This window comes from Caretta caretta, chromosome 2 (genome assembly GCF_965140235.1).
Source record: "Caretta caretta isolate rCarCar2 chromosome 2, rCarCar1.hap1, whole genome shotgun sequence".
Lineage (NCBI taxonomy): Eukaryota > Metazoa > Chordata > Testudines > Cheloniidae > Caretta > Caretta caretta.
Window position 1 is genome coordinate 188,008,894 of NC_134207.1, and position 20,971 is coordinate 188,029,864.

The following is a 20,971-nucleotide window of genomic DNA, read 5'->3' on the forward strand; positions in this document are numbered from 1 at the left end:
AGCCCCAGGACTCTGCGCGTGTGAATACTGCAGTTAGAGCGAACCGATCCTACACCGTTTGTTGTCACATCCATTCCTTCCTTCGAGCAGGACGGTGCCCTTGGGGTGAGAAACCCCTGATCCTGTCCAAGAACCCCTCCGCCCTTCCCCCCCCCCCCCATTGCACTGGAAAATGAACACGCGAGGAGCAGATGGAGAAGGCCACACACAGTCTGTTAAAACCATTGTTTGAGGGATGGAGAGGAGAGAGAAATTATCCCGCACTCCCTCAACTTCCAGCGTGTTTGGAGTGGTCTGGACGATTCTGTACGGTTCCGATCCAGCATCGCTTCCTTATTCTACATCCTAGAAACGCACGATTTGTAGAATCCAGACATAAATAAATAAAATCAGCCATCGCTAATTAGTGCCCAGAGCTCAGCTAGGCAGCGTTTGCGTTTCGCTGCTCTTCATGCCGAGGGTTTGCAACCAGGAACCGTTACTTGAAGTTTTTTAAGCATGGGGGGGGGAGGGTTGAAAACCATATTGAAAGGAGCCTTATCAGCCAAACAGCCTCTGAACACTTCTTAGGTGTGTTATATCTGGGCTAATTTTAGATAGATGCAAAACAGTCTCTCTCTGGGTTTGTCTCTCTCTTTGGAAGAGGGAAGAAAGTACTCATGTTTCAGAGTTAAAGCGTTATTTCACTGCAAGCGGAAATACAGACACTGCACCCTAATTAAGGTGCTTTCTCTCTGGGCTTTGAAAGGGTAGAGTGGTGAAAAGACGTGAGTGTCCCCACCCAAAGCAAAGTCACTTGCTTAATTAAAACTACACTACTAGTGAACGAAAACGCTACTGGCACCGATCACGATCAAAGCAGCTCTGGCGAGGAAAGGGTTAAGAACGCAGCGCTTCTTTGTTAGCAGATTTTTTGTCCCCCTTCCCCATCACAGATAAATTAATTTGTTACGAAGTGATAGCATCCAGTTGAGCACGTGATGATCCTTCATCTGCGTCAGACCTGTGTAAACTGGGCTAGACTATTTAAGGAGCAGCATTTCAGACTGTTAGAACTTATCTAACCTGAACACTAGTCTCTCTGATTTGAACTAGGAAAAAGTATCTTACTTAAAGGTAGGAGATGATGGGTCAATAACTTTTTAGCCATAGTTTGGGTGAATCTTTGCTTGTAGAAAAATGATGTGACTATTTATTTGTCTACTTATTTTTTAAAATGTGAATTTTCAGGGTATTCTTCTCATGAATATTCTCACAGGCACCTTCACTAAAGAAATTTAGATCTTTAATATTCAGGACATAATGTTCAGCTCTTTAATATGTCTTGGCAGGGAATAATACATATTTCTATAGTTCTTTTTATCAACATTATGTCATTAAACAAACTATTTTATATCCTTGAAAAAGACCCTGGAAAGCAAAATTATGTTTTAGTTTTGTAACTGAGCATCTAGCTCTCTAGGGTTGCACAGCATTTGTGATGGGAAGTGAAAATTAATTATGTAAAGAGACATAAAATCATGAAAATGAACTGATATATGTATTTTAATATTGAACTTTATGTTGTGAGTCACTCATTAGATGAAGTAGCCAGGTGAGAACACCCATCTCTACATGAAAAGAATATAGAGGATAGGCATTTTATAAGTAGCAAGGATGTACTTGATGCTTCAGTGATAAGGTATTAATTATGCTGGGACTGCAGAATCCTGAAATGTTACCACTTTGAAACTTTTCTTTCATCTCATAACAATTGTGATGGAAACCTGTTTGCCTCACATTAAAACATTATTAACTCTAATGTATGTGATGGGTAAATTTGTTTTAACAGTTCATATTTGAGACAAGTTTATATATATATATATATATATATATATTATTGTTCAATAACTTGTAAGTTTTAGGGGCTCTTAGCCATGAAATATTTCATATACACATATAAAATAGCATTCTAGCATTAAGAAGTATCCAGTTCAATATTTCCTCTTGAACAATGGACTGTTTACAAACTGAAGACTTATGTTACATTTCTAGAAGAACTCTATTTCAGTTTATATAATGATTTAATGCAAATCTGTGTATTATAGTTTAAGATATGTAAAATAAGTCCTATGTTTGGATTTTATAGAAGCAAGAAAATGTCCATAACACTTAAATTCTCTACTGCCTCTTAAATCAAGAAACATTTTACCTACCTGTCAGATATTCTCTTTCCAATCTTCTCCCATTTAACACTGTTCCTTTGTTTCCAGTACACTCTAAAATCTAGTTTGTTCAGAAGTTTTTTAAAAGGGAGGAAAGGGGTAGTATTAAATACAGTGAAGTTCACCATTCTAACAACCTCACATTTCTTTTCCCTCCAGCTATGTACAGTGGTATCTGCATCTACATGTTCCTTGCTATGCTGTCAACAAGCTCTTTTGGACAGCAGGCTACAGGCTCACACAATGAGAATCCTGTGGCCACTGAGCTTGAGCAGAGCTTGACAGAGCATCACCGACATGTTCGTGTCCCTTCATCAGCTGGCCAGCTGAAACCTATCCAGCGGGTGGATGGAAATGTTGACCAAAAAGCCAACATTGGAGCTTTGTTGGCCAAATATCTCCAGCAAGCCAGAAAAGGTAATAGCCAACTTATTATGCCATGTGTCTGTGTCAAAAGAATTCCTTTTGAGATTCAGTATTTTTATAGATTCATAGATTTTAAGGGCAGAAGGGACTACTATGATCATCTACATTTGTAAAGGAAATATTGAAAAATATTAATAAGGAACTGAGTATTTGCTTTCATACATGTACAGTAAGAATCTATCTTACGTTTCTAGTTTCATGATTGCTTAGAGTACAATAGAATTGTACAACTGCAAACCTCTGGTGTTGCAGCTAAGTTTGTTGCATACAGTATCAATGGAGTAGTTCAATTTAAGGGCTTGATTTTTCAAACTCTTACATTAGTTGCACTTTCCCACCTGAGTAGGTAATGACACAACCTACATGAGTAAGGATTTGTAGGCCAGAGGCCCACAAAACATGTATTTGCACAAAATAAAGTGGTTTACTGTATAAACCTTATAGTATATACTGACTCACACACAAACCACACACATAGAATGACTTTCAAAAAGGAATGCTTTCCTCCTGAAAAGCTAGATATTTGTTCTTCCAAAAGAGATACTGGATTTAAAACATTTCCAAATAGTTGTCCATTCAAACTTCCTGGTAAGGGGTTCATTCACTTTTTTTTTTTAAATGCTCTGTTCTGAAAAAGAGCTCAGTTTTGTATCGGAATACACCAGACTATTGCTCACATATTCTCAGGGGGCAGGCTACTTGCAGAGCATTTCCAGTGAGCAAGATGGCTGCCAAGTGCAGCAGAAAGTACTACACATGGTTTCAGAGGTCTTTTCATCTGCTACAGTCTCCCTATATTCTACACCCTGCATTGCAGGAAAGGAGGACATCTTGAAAGTGAAGGGGGTGGGTGTCGGGGCCAACAGGAGATTCTTTGCCTACTATTACACAGCTGTTTTGATGTCAGGTAATTACTTCACGCCCAGACCAGAATTATCTCCCCTCGTGCACTTAAGATGAAATTCACTTCACCCAAGCAGTGGCCTGCCCCTTTCATTCCCCTTCACATTGGCCTATGCAGGGCTGAGAGAGACCTCTTCTTTGTCACACATTCGGAGGCCACTTCACTTGTGACCTGTCCCTCCACGCAGCCTCATTATGGAGCTTATATTGAGCTGGCCTCCACACTAGGTTGAATTTCTTCCTTACTCCTGATAGGACGCTGGAGTAAAAGATGCCATGTGTGTTATATAGAGCATATATATTGTCTGCGTTTTCACACTCACATTCACACTTACATATATAAAATGGTCAAGTAATAATAAAGTTATAAGCAACTGGAAAACATATCACTTCTGAGCATGTGCTGAAGGCATCTGAACAGCGCCTAATAATGCCAAATCTAATCATGTCCATTCTGGAGTCCAGTTTAACAGTAAAAGTAATATAAGGGGGAGAAGACCTGATGTTCATTTAGAAAGATCTGTGCTATAATTAAGTTATTTGTGGGACTAAGCATTATTATTACAAGAGATCTGTGAAACAGAATCTTAATTATATCTCTCAAGTTTTATATTTCCATCCTTCATTTCCTGAAAATCTGCTGTTTGGAAGTTTATCTATTTATTCTGTTTCAGTATGGTTTCATAGTTTGTGCATTCTCCAAAATACCTGACTGGCATTTCAACTATCTCAATCAGCTATCCTGAAAGAACACTTTGGCTTTATCTTAAATGTTACCTGACAGAAGATATCCTGTATCTTGTTGATTTAGCTCAGATTCCTTAATCCCCACCACACACACCCCTAAAAAAGCCCACCTATTTTTAGAAGTATGTTCGTAGTCCTTAAAGCCACTGTAGGCATATGATACAATACATTCTTGTGACCTGGTAGAGGTCAAGCTTGATTCTAGCCTGTCGCAGACAGATGGTTGGACTTGGACATTTTAATGAACTTGTAACAGGAGAGGATAAAGAATTCAGAGTGAAAGGACAAAAACATGTAACCTTTGTATGGCTGGATCTGATGAAAAGTACATTGTGGCCTCTCATTTACTTCCCCTTCAAGCCCATTATCTACCAATTATATTATCATCCTTTAACAGAAGACCCTTATGGCTTGTGTGTTCTAGGAGGGGTTGCTCAGTGTTGTAATTTCATCAAGATAATATTGCTTTTAAATTTAAAAAATGGCTGATATGAAGCTTCCATCTGATATATGATGAGAAATCTCAAGACTTCCCCTCAATTCCAGTTTTAGTCACTTTGGGGATGTTCAATCCATACCTACTGGCAAGAAGACACTACACATATTGGGACTTTTGCTGTGCTAATAATGATTAGTGGTGACGTTTGTGGTTATGGTTTGTGGAGAGGCATTGCCAGTTATAACTGTGGGGGAAAATAAGTTATCTCATGAGGTTAGGGTTGGGTTCTACCATCTTTCAAAAATGGCTGTAATTTGAAGCTGAAATGTTTGAAGGCCAGTGGCTCTGTAGAGTGTCTATAGGCCACCTTCAGAGATTTGAAGGTAATTAAGATGGCTTCTATTTTGATGTTAAGAAATTCAGTTTACTGTGCATAACCCACTAGCTCTTTGAATTAAGTTATCCTAAAAGTGTTCGATCATGTATCTGGCAGCTGGGTAAAGGAGACACACTGTGGCCGTCAAGTCAGAGACACATGAATTAAAAATGCTTTGTCAGGGCAGATCACAATGGCTCTAAAAGAGCCAATAGGGCCCAGTGGGTAATCGAGTTTCAAATTCAGAAGTCTTAAGTAGAAACCATCACTCAGATCAGGAACTATCTGTTCCAAAGGTATCAGACTATACTGCCAAGAAACCACATTCTTGTCACCCCTTAATTAATTTGAATTATGTATGTGAATTTCTTGGCTTCTGAGCATTTAACAGATATCCTTAATTTGTTAAGCAATCAGACTTTTTAGTAGTTAAATTTTTGCCATTTTGGTTTAAGTAAATGTCTAAAGGCTGGAGGAGGGGGATCAATTCAGTTTACATGTACTCTCCTCTGCAATCATCGATAAAGTGATTACGTTCCTAACCATATGTTCATTATTTTATTCTGAGTCATTTCCATCTGTAAAGAAAACTCCATCCACATAAAAGTACTGTGGCAGCAGGTGTTCCTTTCAAATATACATTCTTATATAGTAAAAATATTCTGTAGATTTGAGGACTTTCTAATTTTGAAAATTTAAAGACTCACAGATCTGGGTCAAAACTAAATATTAACAATATACTGTATAGTGTTTGTTCCTGTTCCCATTAAAAGTTAATGGGACCTTTGTCATTGACTTCAGTCATAGGAGGTTTAAGCTTATTTTTATAATTACAGTATTACTGCACACGAAGCTAAAATATGTCCCTTGGGAAGTGCAAATTTTCACATTCTTAACATTTTAAAATTCTTTCAGTTCTAATGATGTAACATGTTAAGACAGATAAAGACCTTTCTTTTTCATCTCTGGGGCTTGATTTACCACAGAAAATGTTGGCCTTACAGCCTATTAATGCTTTAAACATAGATGGACAAAAAACCAAAAGCAATAGCAGACATCAGCACTCTAATACTATTGCAGAAGGAAGCACAGAAGAACCTTAGCTTGATAGCAGAAGTTATCCAAAAGTAATAGGTTTCAGAGGAACAGCCGTGTTAGTCTGTATTCGCAAAAAGAAAAGGAGGACTTGTGGCACCTTAGAGACTAACCAATTTATTTGAGCATGAGCTTTCGTGAGCTACAGCTCACTTCATCAGATGTATACCGTGGAAACTGCAGCAGACTATTACCAGCAGGACAGTGGGGTGGGAGGAGGTATTGTTTCATATTCTCTGTGTGTATATAAAGTCTGCTGCAGTTTCCACGGTATACATCTGATGAAGTGAGCTGTAGCTCACGAAAGCTCATGCTCAAATAAATTGGTTAGTCTCTAAGGTGCCACAAGTCCTCCTTTTCTTTTTTCCAAAAGTAATAGTATTCAGAGTTCCAGAAGAGTTGTATCTGTAAGTTCTAGCCAGACCATTCTCACATACAAACATGCCCAACTTCTCTGGAAAACCCACATGTCTGAACTCCATCCCACTCCTAATAAAGGTACATTGTAAGAATATGTATTCTCATACTCTGCACCATCTGTGGCTCTTCAGGCAACATAGAGGACTGTCATGGAGTCCTCATCCCAGGCATGATCCTCCTCTCAAGTAGATTTAGCTCATCACAGAGCATTCCACACCCTGCCTGACAAATCCCACTATATTTTCCACTGTATGCATCCAATGAAGTGAGCTGTAGCTCACAAAAGCTTATGCTCTAATAAATTTGTTAGTCTCTAAGGTGCCACAAGTACTCCTTTTCTTTTTACGGATATAGACTAACACAGCTGCTACTCTGAAACCAGAAGGAGACATCATAGAGAACACTGAGCAAATGGGCTGAACCAACCAGGTCCCTCCTTATCCCTTTAAGTGGCCATGCAATGAGGAAGAAAGAGGAGAAATATGCCCACATTCCCTCCCAGCAGCCAGGAATGGGGATGAGGAGAGGGAGGAAATGACGTGCCCAATGGAGTCACAGAAGAGACCCTCTAAATAGTTAATCCAGGGCTACAGGTTCCACAACATGGGAGAACCCCCATGCACTCAGAGAAACGTGCAGATTATTAATCAGACTTCTCCACAAATCATAATGCACACAATTACAAATGCCTGTAGCAAATCTCCAATGGGTATGCTTTTTATTTTGAATCCAAACAAGTAATTCTGAGGACATTCCCCCCATGTTTACATTATTTTCCAAAAAAGTGCTGTAAACACCATATGAACATTAATAAGTGACAGATACAAAAATGAGTTTAGGGGAAGCTAAAAACTGAATTCACTTATTCTTTTCCCCTCATGTCTCATCTGCTAGGTCCTACTGGAAGGATCTCAATTATGGGAAACAGGGTACAGAACACTGACCCGTCACACAGGATAAATGACAGAGATTACATGGGCTGGATGGATTTTGGACGCCGCAGTGCTGAAGAATACGAGGACTCCTCTTAAAGAACAGCAAACTATCTCAAAAAGAAGAATCCTACTCCCTTTTCTGTACAGAAGGAAAAAATTAATTTGTTGTCCTCTACAAATCAGTGTTTAAAAAAATATATTATGTCCTTGATGTAAATTTGTCTGTAAAACTATACAATGCAATATATACATATGCAGAATTTTCAAAAAAAAAATGTTCTCTTTCTCCTATGGTTTCTTCTCATACACTGTTGATATTATATTAAAATTATTTCATTTATTCCCTTCTTGTCCTGTCACAGCAAGTTGCTGGGTGTCTTACAATAAACTCAAGCAGGAAAATGCCTTCATTCTACTAGGTAAATATATTACATGTGTTAAGCAAGCATACAGGTGAAAAACCACTTTTAAAATAAACCTTGCAGCATTCTCTTTGGTTGTGGACTCTAGAGGTAACCTGTCCAAGTGTCTATCTAATAGCACAGTTTTGCCACAAAAGGTCAAGTATCTTCATGGTTACCCCATTTGTAAAGGATTCAGTTATACAACAAAGTCACATGTTTTCAGTGAATGGTCAACAGTGCTGAACTTTAGGAAAAACCTTACATCTTCTTGTCTCAGTTATTTTCTGTTGTGAATTAAATGTGAAAATTCTGCTAACAGCTATGAATCATGGAATAAATAGAACATCCCTTGCCTTGTGGTGAGTTACACATTTGTTCTGGGTTTGTGAGGTAACCCTGTAGCTACAGCTCTTTCGAGGGAGGTGGAAGGGAAGTGCCATGTAGTCTATATCATAATAGTTGTAATTATTACACAGTGTATATCACACTGTTTTCTCCTATGAGAGTACTTACATAAAAGTAGAATGAGTCTTTAAATCATAAGTTAGAAAAATACTTCTATTGACTTAAAACAGGAACAAAGTGCACCTCAAATGACTTCAGCCTGAGCCCAACTATTGCCCAGTCCTGCTGTCTTTGTATCAAGTGAAAACTCCCATTGATTTAAATATGATTTTGCCAGAGTAAGGACTTCAGGATTGGGCTCAATATCATTCTCTCTCCCATTCCTTTGAGGTAAATCTCAAGCTATGTACAATATTTTTATTATTTATTTAGATATTAAATTATAAAGCCATCTATCTGCAGTTCTAGGTGCCCTGACATTAATAAGCATGCAATAAATACAATTAAATTAATCCTCGGCAGCACCAAAATCTACAGAATGTTGGCCAACCAACCCCTCTTCATCCTTGACATGGCCTCAGCCTTCTCCAGAGACCTCATCAAACTTTCAGTGGTATCAAAATCTAGTCACCAGGGCATATAAAACTTGTATTTTCAAGGAACAGGCAATGACATGGCGGTGAACTTGGTGAAAAACATTTCAGCACATTTTTACAGAGGAAATAACCTGTTACTCTTAATAATGTTACCATTGCTTCTTTATGAGGAATGAAAATATCAAGTGACATGCAGCAGAGAAATTGAAGCACACAGCTAGGAGCTAGAAGGATTATAATTCTGGCTGAGACAGTGATTTAGACTATAACCTTGGCGGAAGACATTGTGTCTCCTTTTGTCTCACTCAGCCCAGCTAAACCACTGGGTAAAATATAAAACTTTTTAGAAAAACCAGATGTTGCATCTGAACAGAGCTTTACTGGGTAAAAAATGCAAAAATATAACCAGAGCATATCATACACTGCTAACTTCTCTACTGAAATACATACAATTGCTGACATTCAACTTGCTACCAACACTGCGCATCGGAGAAAAATGTGGGAATAAGGAACGTTGTCAGAAAGTGCAATTAGAGGATGGTCTGAAATGTACCTGCAAAAATGACATTGTGCTATGCTGTATTTATTGGATGAAACAGTGACACAACTGAAGTCTGTGGCAAAACTCCCCTTGATTTCAATGGTGGGGGGGGGTGTCAGGATTTCACCCATTCTCTCTCCATGATTTTCAGATCAAATTTGTTCAGTTTACAAGCCCAAAGATGATTTTTATGAGTCCCTGCATGATAATTCAGCTGATGATTTGAAAATAAAGTTGTGTGTTTTCCCTCTTTGTCACCCTTTCTACCACAGCTTCTGCAATCAGACCTCAGATGACATGTCATTCATGATACATAAAGTGGAATAAAATCCAATTTCTGCCTCTGGGCATGTTCTGTTCCACTGTATATTAACTATGCATTGTCCTGGAGAACATGAGTGAATGAGAGGCTGCAGTTCCCCGAGGCTGCAGTTCACCCATTGCCCATGCCTGGGTGAATATCCTATCCCCCGAGTTAAAGGTTATAATGGAGGCCTCTTCCTCCTCCCAGTTTGTGTGGCGTTAGGCATGTGCCACCATCTCTGTTCTTGCAAGAAAAGACTTAGGTACCTGACTCAAAGAGAGGGTTCTTAGCTGTGGATCCAACCTCCTCCCAGTCTAGGCACCTAATTCCCTGAAAGGGAAGGGGCTTAGGACACACCCCTCTCTTCAGCATCTGCTATTGGTTAGCTGAGGCACTCCCCAACCAGCGTACCCTTGCTCTTGTGGATCCCATTCTTATGGATCCCATGCATCATATAGGCAGCCTCAGTGCCTAACTCAGGCTTTGTGAATTACATGCTTGGGGAGGGGGATGGTTATTTTGTTAAGGAGGCTTGGTGGCTGTCAGGGTTCTCTCCCCACTCTGAACTCTAGGGTACAGATGTGGGGACCCACATGAAAGACCCCCTAAGCTGATTTCTACCACCACCAAGTGAGTTAGACAAAGATTTGGGAAAAGGACCACTTGGAGTTCCACCTGGAGTTTCCCCACAAATATCCCCCCAAGCCCCTTCACCTCCTTTCCTGAGGAGGCTTGAGAATAATATACCAACCAAATAGGTAAACAAAGTGAGCACAGACCAGACCCTTGGGTTTTTAGGACACTAAAAACCAATCAGGTTCTTAAAAACAGAATTTTATTATAAAGAAAAACGTAAAAGAAGCACCTCTGTAAAAATCAGGATGGAAGGTAATTTTACAGGGTAATAAGATTTAAAACAAAGAGGATTCTCCTCTAGGCAAGACTTTGAAGTTACAAAAAACAGGAATAAACTGCCCTCTAAGCATAGGGAAAATTCACAAGCTAAAACAAAAGGTAATCTAATGCATTTCCTTGCTATTACTTACAATTTTTGTAATCTTAGATGCTTATTTCAGGTAGGATTTTAGGAGATTTTTTTTCCTGCCCTGGTCCCTCTCTGTCCCAGAGACAACAACAAAGAGAGCACAAAAAACCCCTCCCCCCACAGATATGAAAGGATCTTCTTCCCTTATTGGTCCTCTTGGTCAGGTGCCAACCAGGTTATCTGAGCTTCTTAACCCCTTACAGGTAAAGGAGGCATTTTACGGTACCCTTAGCTGTAGTTTATGACAGTGGCCCAGAAGGAAGAGATGTGAAAATGTTCTGTTTCAGCTAGCCTGTTGACTTGATCCGGTTTCCTGACTTAAGGTGATTTTGTTGGTGTACTTTTAGGTGCCCTCTCATACCTAATTATCGCTATGAGCCTTGGAATTGAGAACTTCTGGGAGTGGAAATGCTCCTGCAGAAGAACCTGAGTCAAGGCACTAGTTGAGAGAAGTGAGGGAAAAGCCTCTCGGAGTTGTAGTCAGGGGCATCAGAGGAACTACTTTAGTTCGGTATTTTGCCTAAATTTCTGTTCAGCCAATAAACTCTGCCCTTAGGTAAGGGCCGGAAACAGATCCTGCCTGGGCTGGCAAGTTAGCTCTCCAGCTTACAATTTCCTTTATCTTTAAAAGCGTCAGCTGTTTCCAAAAGGTAATGGCAGACCTTCTGTCTGACACACATTTATTTCCAGCAACTCCAGGAAAGGATTCAGGTTTTCTTCCCACTTAATTAAAGGCAACCTGCAATGAAGGACAAATTCTATGGCACTCCATCAAGTTAGGCCTTCTGTCTTTTGCAATCCCTTTGAGACAGATTTTTAGCTCCTATTCCAAGCACAAGTCTACCTTTTACAAACTCATTGCTCTCCTCAAACTCAAAGTATTCAACCAGTTGCTATAGGTTTCTAAAAAAGACTTCAACTGTATCCTCCTTCACTTTGGAGCAACTGACGAAAACATGCTCTCTCATGTTATATTCCTCTTATGGACAGGACAGTCATAATGCCTTTGGAAAATATTATCATGATCACCCTCATCTTTTCTGCTGCTAAAGTGGGTTGCCTTAAAAACCAACCTCCTATTTCATTCTTTAGCTTCATTGCATCTCTCCAAGGCTTTGTAGCTCTCTCTCAGTATCTTTATGAGGCCATGATGGAAAACTCTACAGATTCTTCGCTGGATTAATCAACCTTAGTATTTACATTGAAAGGGGACATCACATTATTGTAGTAGGAGGATAGACTTTCCATACATCAGTTAAACACCCAAAGTGAAGCCTTGAAGTAAGAGAGAATCCCAAACCCTGCACTAAAATGTGGCTTAAGGGCTTAAAATAGGGTCTCGGTGTTTTAACCCTGTATTTCCCTATTACATTGTTCTGTTTACAATTTAATGAAGATAAATAAAAATCCAAATATGTAGTAAAAGCAAAGCAGAATTTCATTACTTTATGGAGATGCATTAACTGAAAGGATGGATGGTTATTGGTTAAGGCATGGGAGGGCCTTTCACTAGCTCTTAGTTCAGTTCCCAGTTCTGCCACAGATTTCCTGTGTGACATTGGGCAAGTCAGTTAATCTCTATGACGCAGTTGCTCATTTGTAAAAAATTAAGCTAATGTGTCTTTTCTCCACATATGAATAGAGAAGACAGGGAACTGATCAAGTAGACCTGACCAAATAACTGATTTTTTGTTTAGTAGCTGAGCCAAAACATTTAAAAAAAAGTTTCAAACTGAAACGTAATGTCAGTGAGGTTGAATGAAATGTTGTTTTGAATTGATATTTCATTTTCAAAATGTCATTTTTAAAACAAAATATCAAAACAGCTGATTTCAAAAATGTCAAACCAAAACCTTTTGACATTTCTGGGGGGAAAAAAATCTGAGTATTTTTCATCCAAAACTATTTGCTGAATTTGGTCTGAATTTGCAAATAGTTAAAAATGTACTCTGTTTTGGGGATCAAATTTACCATTTGCCAAAATCTTTTTTGCCCAGCTCTAATTATAAGCTCATTGGGACAGGGAATATCTTATGCCCAGTAATTTGTACCTAGCATAATGGAGCTCCAGTCTTGCTTGGAGTCTTTAGGCACTACTGTAACACAAATACTAAATAAAAGAAAATATCCTAATTTTCATGCCCCCCCAAAAAAGACAATAAAATGTTAAACTTAAGACATGTACTAAACCTACAAATTCTGAGTTAAATCTAATACAGATGTCCCCTTTACCAAGTCTCAGACAACCATTAAGAAATATATAGAAAAGTATATTTAAATCCATTTAATGTGTTATATGCTTTTTCTTCTATTTCTCTTCCCATTGGACCAAACAGAATACTAATGTGTAGAAATCAACAGCTCTGTGGGCAGTCTTTGTGCAGAAGGCATGATCCACACTGCTGCCCAGGATTTTGACTATGTGATGACATACATAGAGGGCCTGATCTAAATGGAAAAATTAGCATGTCATCATGAGATCACAGATGATTTGTGCTATATTAACCCATTTTTCCCCATTCCAGCTATCCTATGAACTATAAATGTATAGCTGAGACCCAAGCTATAAGGCTACTAATTATTATTAAGGGATTGTGGCATCAATATGGAAGATATTTGTTTTTATTAATCATGGAAAAGGGGTTCAAGGCAATTTTAATGATCATTGAGGCTGAGCTATCAGTAAACCAGTTAATTCTGCAAATGTGTTCTTATGACCCCTTGGGCCACACCTGACTTAATCAGTCCCCCGCGTTGCTAAAAAATTCAGTCACCCAATCAGGGAGCAGAAATAACATCACGTGCCCAATCACACAACCCAAACAGCAAATACTTGAAGCAACAGTTGTGGCAAATCATGTACAACACAGAGGGTGAAATCTGTTTGTATCAAATATTGGTCAAATGCTTCAAACAGCAAACAGATTTGTAAAACTTAAAATCTTTTTTCAGACAATGGGAGCTAAATTAATTAAATGTATTGTTTCGTGTGAATAGTCCACTCATGATCTACAGATAGCAGCTACACTAAGAGAACCAAAGAGGAGATTTCTCCCTGCACAAGCCAGTGTGTGCTGCAAAAAGCTTTCCTTAAGCAGATGTCACCGTTCTTTGATTGTGAAACATCTTCCAGATGTAGCAGAAAAGAATAGCATCAAAACAGCAGGTACCTACCTAATGGCAAACACTGGTAGCGTGGCCAGGCAGAGGGCTCCAGAGAATTCAGATAACTTGTGTTCAGATGGTTACAATACAGCTAAAGGTTCTGATTCTCCTCTGCATTAGGGCTTGCATGGGCCACGCCACCAGCACAAATCAGCCCTAGAGTGGGCATGGCCAGCTGTCGGAAGAACATCCCTCACTGGGATCCCCAGACGGCATAGAGCTACTGTAGCAGCTTCTGTGATACCCCTCTGCCTACTGCGGGTGCAGAGGTCATGGCTGGTGGAAAGGGGTGGGGCCAGCAAGTCATTGCATATCAGTCTCAGGTGCTGTAATGGCCATTAGGGACAGCTTCTGGCAAATGGCATAAACTGAAGAAGTCCTTAGGCTGCTCTAACTTAAATCAAGGCAAACTGGTTTGGAGCCCAGCAGGCTCAAGATTGGAGTCCACAAAGGGGACATAAAGCCACCTGTGCAGCTCCTCTCCCTGAATGCCAGTGTTTGCTCTTCTGCCACTTTACAGAATCTGGGTTGAAAATATTGTGAGAATTTCCGTACGCGCTGTATGTTGGCATCCTTTGGTTTGCATTGGAGAGGCGTTTACTAGCGCTGCCAACCTGCTGATATTGAATTTAGCATCACATAAATTAGGCCTTACGGGAGATTTGAATGAACATTGGTGAAATGGCAGATCAGTCCATTTCACAGATAAAGACACAATCTTTCTTTGTAGACCCGATTCAATTAATTTTATTCCTTGCTTTATGCATTTAATTTCAAAACAGGTACTGTAGAACATGAGAGAGAGAGAGACATTGGCAATAGTGGATTGAGCCTCTATTCAGCACTCCCACAAAGACAGAGAACACGGAATCCTGGGCCATATTTTAGATCACAACGTTCTATAGTGTATCTGTAATACACTAAAATTACTTTAAATTGCTCAATTATTTAACACAGAAGGGAGGGCATTCTGGGAAGGAGCTGATGGACCTGTGCATTTGTATAAGCCAGTTGCTCTGCCTCAGAGAAACACATCATTAATTCATGGTGTGGGCAATCTTTTAATACGATCTTTGAAATGAATGAAAAATATTCACCCTTCTCTTAAAATACAGCTCTGCTCTGCAAGATGCATGAAAAGCAGTGACAAAAGATGGGCTCCCCCGTTGTTCTCTCTTAGTGGTTTCCCCTTTGGATGTGCTTAGCTTTTGCTAAGTTATCGCTTGGCAATCTGCCCTGAGTAAGGAGCAGCACATAGCTGTACTGTATTTTAGGGGGGAACTGGCCTATATCAGTAGCAGATTACATCCATCTCTGCCAAGCTCAGCTGGTCTGAGTGGCGCTTTGCGGATGGGAACAGAACCAAGGCTCTGCACATGCCCACACCCAGCTCAACGGCTTGTTGTTCGGCATGGACAACTTTCCCCTCCTCCCACATCACTGGGTTCCACTGGTAACTTACCCAATGCTGGGGACTAAAACCCTCTTGCTTCCCTGTGCAGGTACCTTGCCCTTTGTAAGTATTAAGTCATCTGATCGGCAGCATTGGAAACTAAGGGCACAGTGTCCCCTCCCAGAAAGGGGAAACTGAGTAATTCTCTGCAGGGAGTTTTCATGTATTACCCTTCCTGGGGCGTGCAGACAATAACCCCAAGCAGAGGGCAGAGGATATGGCCCTCTGACCGTATGGATGCCCTTGAACCAATGGGAGGGATATAGCTCTCTGAGCCAGTGAGCAGAAAGCTAATCCCTCCAAACTACCTAAGGTCCCCCTTGTGCCGGGAAGCAGCACTTATTCTTAGTTGGCTCAAACCCTAATATGTATTTGAATGGGACATATGATGATGGGCTATCAGATATTAAACCTTCTTTGTAATGTCAGTGCCATATTTTTAATATTACACTCAAAAAAACAGTGCTAAAAGAACATTATTGAAGTTACAACGTCAAGAACTCAAAAGTTTAGGAGATGCCAGAATTAAGGTTGTCTGTTGAAGGCTGGTGTGTGATTGTCCCACGCCCATCCCCTCACTGTCAGGCTCTTGGAGAGACAGGTTCACTGGTCTCAATTTTGTTGCCTGTCCACAGCACCAACCCAGAACTGGGAAAGTCTTGCCTGCAGGAGCATGTTCAGTGTGGACAGAATCTTCAGAATTTTTGGCTGCAAAACTTTGCTGAGCATGTGCAAAGCATGTGATTTTTTTTCAATAGCTATACCTTGACCGAATTTGGGTGAATTTTCACACAGATGGCAAAAGGCTCATCCCTAACACAAAGGACTCCTCCAAAGAAGGGCGTGCTAGAGTTTGTTTTGTTTTGTTTTAAAGAAAAGGTTGTCAGGACTCTCTATCATGGGCAAAGCAGTATATTTTTCCCTAGCCTTATTCTTGGAAATGAATGACTCGGTTTGGCTGACACTTTCAAAAATATTCACTCGGAGGCAGACACCCAGCACAAACAATTTTAGCCCAAATGGTTAAAATTTGGCAATGTTATAAGCAACTGAAAACCAGGTCATACAGTGTGGGCAACCAAATAGGAGGTGCTCCCAGCTCTGCCTATAATAAATATGACCCGTAGCATTTTCTTTAACTTGTTTGGAAGCAAAAATTACCTGTGAACGCTTTGGAAAAATCTTTTAGGAAAAAAGACAGTTTTAATGGCTTTATACAATATCACAGCCTAACCCTAATTATAAAATTGCAGTCGCATGAGCATGAGCTGTGCTGTGTTGGACACAGGTGCAGACCCACAGACACTGCTGATGAAAATCTCTGATCAAGAGCCAACATCCTCAAGTGAAGCACCCTCAGGGACACTACTCAAAGCCACAGCAGGGATCAACTGCAGGCGCAAAGGAGAGTTTGGACGTTAATAAAATATTACACAATGTTCTTCCTTCTTACTTGGCTTCCATAGCATAGTCCTAGTACAGATACATGCAATTATTATTCCATATATTTCGACCCACCAATCAACATAGTCACCTTGCTGCTCAGGTGCAGTCAAGGAGTGCACAGCTAAGGAGGGGCTGGTTGTGTGCTGGGTTAGTCCCCCAGCATAAGTGAAGGCAGCTTGCAGGTAGTTATAAATTATACTGCCATGGCCCTGAGGGGCTAACCACCAGGGGACCACCAAAGTGCAGGCAAACCCTGGCCACATCACCTTTTTCTCATTCATGCTCACTACATCTTCTGCAGGGAAGGTGGAGGTGCAGGAGCCAGCCGCAACATTGTCTGTGCCACCAGAGACTCCTCCTGCACAGCAGTGTTAGAACCAATTTACCACCAGCAGAACAATGCCAGAAAGCCCTAATTCAGCCCAAGATTAGGACGAGTGAAGCATACGCGGACCATCAAAAGTGTGACTTTTTGCTACTCACTTGACCCCAAAACCTCCACTTGTAACAGCGTGACCAGACTGGCTGAAGAATCAAGCATTACGCTGCACCTGAAGTGCCTTAGCAGACCTGGTGGAAGCATTTCTTTATTTCCAGACATGGACAGGTCTCAGAGTGCCCTCTGGTGGCAATACGAAGGCAACGGAAAGCACTCTGGCTGCTCTGGTACATCACTGTCTTGAATGGAAACAAACAAGGAGGCAGAGTCTGAAAAATAAATTATTACACCTGTTCGTTTTGAGCTCAAAAGATGGTAGGAACCTCGAGCCTAAAATAAATTCCGCTGTGTGTAAATTTTGTAAAACTGGAGACAAATTCCATGAGGAGTATTAAAACGTTAATGTTATTGACCCCAAAACCAGCCATGTGGTGTTAGATAGCTAGGTTAGGGGTGCTGAGAACCCAACTTTTTTGTAAACCTTTGGGATTATTTAAGTGCGTGTCTTAAGATCGGTACCTTAAATAGATATCTTTTCTGAGGATGCTGCAGGAGATTTGTCTTTCTTAAAACCGGCTCCTTTAGGGCCCCAATGGGTAGTTAGTATCTCTCAAAGTGTCATCCAACATGACAGCACAATTTGACTGGTTTGGAACTGAGGTGGGAACTGCACTATTCCCAATGAGGCTAATGTTCCTCTCATGCCGTAGCACATATTATTGATTTTACAAATCCCTTCCTTGAGTGTTATAGTGTAATAATTTTACTTTAATAATTTCTACAGTAAGTTCATTTCTTTTGCCTGTCCTGCTTCCTGTGAAGATTACTGAAGCATCATCCCTTGCTTTTTTTTCTTAGGTCTCTGCAGCAGTATTCTTTGCTCCATCACAGACAGAGGCTACTAACAGAACTTGAAAAATCACACGAATCCACCTGGTCAAGTGGAGAAGGTATCATGGGACGCCAGAAGATCCAGACTTCATCCTCTTCAATATCTGGAGAAAACACACAAGGCAACGAAAGAAGAGCTTATCTGGTATACCTGGTCTTACTACTCATAGTTAATACTTTATTTTGATGGACGCATAAATGCCAAAAAAACCTTTTACAGACAAGTACAATAAAATGTCCCTTCCCAAAGAGCTTAATGCTTTGATCCCACAAGAAAAGGGGTACAGGCTGGTCCCTCTGTTTGCACAAAGCCCCATGGACTTAAATGGGGCTCTGCATAAACACCTATCTGTGCACATATTGCAGGATGGGGCGTAGGTGTAACATGGTGAAGGACAGTCAACACTGTAGGGTAGGGAAAAGACAGCTTATCAATGATTAGATCATGTGGTTGCTTTGCTTAGAGACTGTAAATTTGAAGAGAGAGATGTGGGAGTAGGTATTAATGAAACAGTTAGTAAAAGAGAAAGAGTAGGGTTTACAGGCCACAATGAATTAGTGTTTTAAGGAGAGGGTAACATTGGACAAAATGAACTGGAACCATAAACTCACTGAACATTAAATCTCACCAAATGAGGGTAAATCCATCCTCATCATCATATACACTCATTATACTCCACACCTGAACATAGCCATTACATGAACAACATACCCTCCTATCTCAATGTCTGTACTTTGACCCGTTAACCTTTTACCCCCATGGGGGAGACTGCAGATTATGTATTCCTTACGCCATCCGATCCTAAATCAAACTTTGCACCCCTTGATAATCTGTACCTTATTCCCTGATAACCAGAAACTTCTACTCTTAAACTCTGTACCATTTCTTTTATTTTAACACCTTAATAAAATTATTAAATCTGATACAACTTTTTTATCCCAACAGGAAAATAAGCCAGTTTCGGCATTTGGATTTTTAGATAATCTCTTGAAATGTAGGGATTCACAGGACCATCAACATTAAAATCCAGAAAAAGAAAACAATTTTCACCAATTACACCCTAAAAACTTACATACAATGCTTGCAAATTGAACATTTTTATCTCTTTTTGACCCAAGTGGTTAGCCAATATTTGGATTCTTGCAGGTTGTTTTCAATAAGGGGAGAAATTGATGAGAGCCAGGTATTTTTTTGATGGAACCCTATTTATTTACAAAAAGTGTACACAAAGTCCTGTTTCCCTGAACACAGGCAGAATCAAACAACTGAAGACAGTTTCTTTGCTCATTGTTCCAAGCCTCTTTCCAGCCAGCACTTTACCCAAAGCTCTCAGCTTTTTCTCAGGATCATGCTAAAAGTGCTTTTTTGCTGTCTCTGGGCTTCCTTCTCTCAATCTCTCTCTCTCTCACACACACACACACACCCCACCAAACAATATGCAGCCGCTTGCATTTGCAATCAGTTCCCAGTGAAACCCTTCTGCCTACATAGCTCAGATTCCTGACGGACCTTGCCAGAAGCCTGCATTTTGGGCAGAGGCGCCTATTGTTTCTGATATCTATTCTATTAAGGAGCTTAATTGCTTTTTACATTTATTCTGAATGAAGGGCAGCTGTTCCACCCACCAGCTTCAATAAATTTTCAATCAACGCCCTGCATAACAATACATTATTTTCTCATTCAGCACCATTTTCTGCTATTGCTTGTGAAACTTCAGCAGCCTTGTTAACACCTTGCTAAATCCACGCATGAGTACCACTCTGGAAGCCATGCTTTTCCTCCCACTGCTTAAGGAAATTGCTTTTCATTTATGTCTGCCATGTACATATCATACGCCCTTACAATGTATCAGAGGGGTAGCTGTGTTAGTCTGTATCCTCAAAAACAACAAGGAGTCTGGTGGCACCTTAAAGACTAACAGATTTATTTGGGCATAAGCTTTTGTGGGTAAAAAACCCACTTCTTCAGATGCCCTTACAAAGCTTGTCGCCTTCCATGTGCTGAGAAAGTGGGCATGAACAGGCTGTAGGAGAAACAGGGTCCAGCAGAAAAAAAATTAAAAATCTTTCAAGGGACAAGAGGGTTATCCCACAAGGAAGAGCACTGAAATTCCCAGAGTTTTCTGTGAAGATAAAAGAGTTCCAGGCCCTTGTTTCTCTACATGAGCTAAAGGAAACAATTAATTCCATGACATATGAGAAGAGTTCTGGTCCAGGTTTTACAGACAGGTGTTTCTGGACAATGTTTTTGTTACTGTACAAAATGAATTCAAAGAGAAATGCTTTCTCTGGGAGACTGAGCTCTCTGATTATAAGTAGAGAAGATTTTAACAGAAATTTGAAAGCTTAGCCCTAATGAAAGCTTAGCTTCCACGCTAAGGAAGATTGTCGTGAAATGTCAAAATAATTTCTAGACCATTCACCCATCCTGACCCATTAAGATTCCTAAAAGCTAAGCAGGCTGATGTGAGAAGATTTCTTAGTAGCTTAGCATGAAGCTTGCTTGACTGAGAATCCTGTAGAGGCCTTGTATGCTGAGCGCGCCTTTGACACTGAGGATTGCAAGGGGGACCTTTGCTATCTTTCAGAAGGATTTGAAGTGAACTTTAGAGAATATTCTAATTTGCATTGTACTTGTGCCAAGAGGCCACAACTAGGTTGGAGCACCATGGTGCTAGGTGCTGTTTTGACCTCTAGCAAAAGGCAGTCCCAGCCTCAAAGAGAGTTTATAACCTAGTTTAAGACAAAAACATAACAGGTAGGAGGAATAAAAACAGTATAGGGGCTATAGTATAGT

General features: G+C 40.2%; 1 protein-coding gene across 1 annotated transcript; it reads left to right on the top strand.

Annotated features, from left to right (window-relative positions):
• The first annotated feature begins 976 nt into the window (after positions 1-976).
• Positions 977-8,302, top strand: CCK (cholecystokinin). The gene is made up of 3 exons (XM_048838872.2): positions 977-1,116; positions 2,364-2,621; positions 7,505-8,302. Exons 2-3 carry the CDS (start codon positions 2,366-2,368, stop codon positions 7,639-7,641), a joined length of 393 nt encoding a protein of 130 aa, XP_048694829.1. The 5' UTR covers positions 977-1,116; positions 2,364-2,365; the 3' UTR covers positions 7,642-8,302.
• Positions 8,303-20,971: the final 12,669 nt, after the last annotated feature.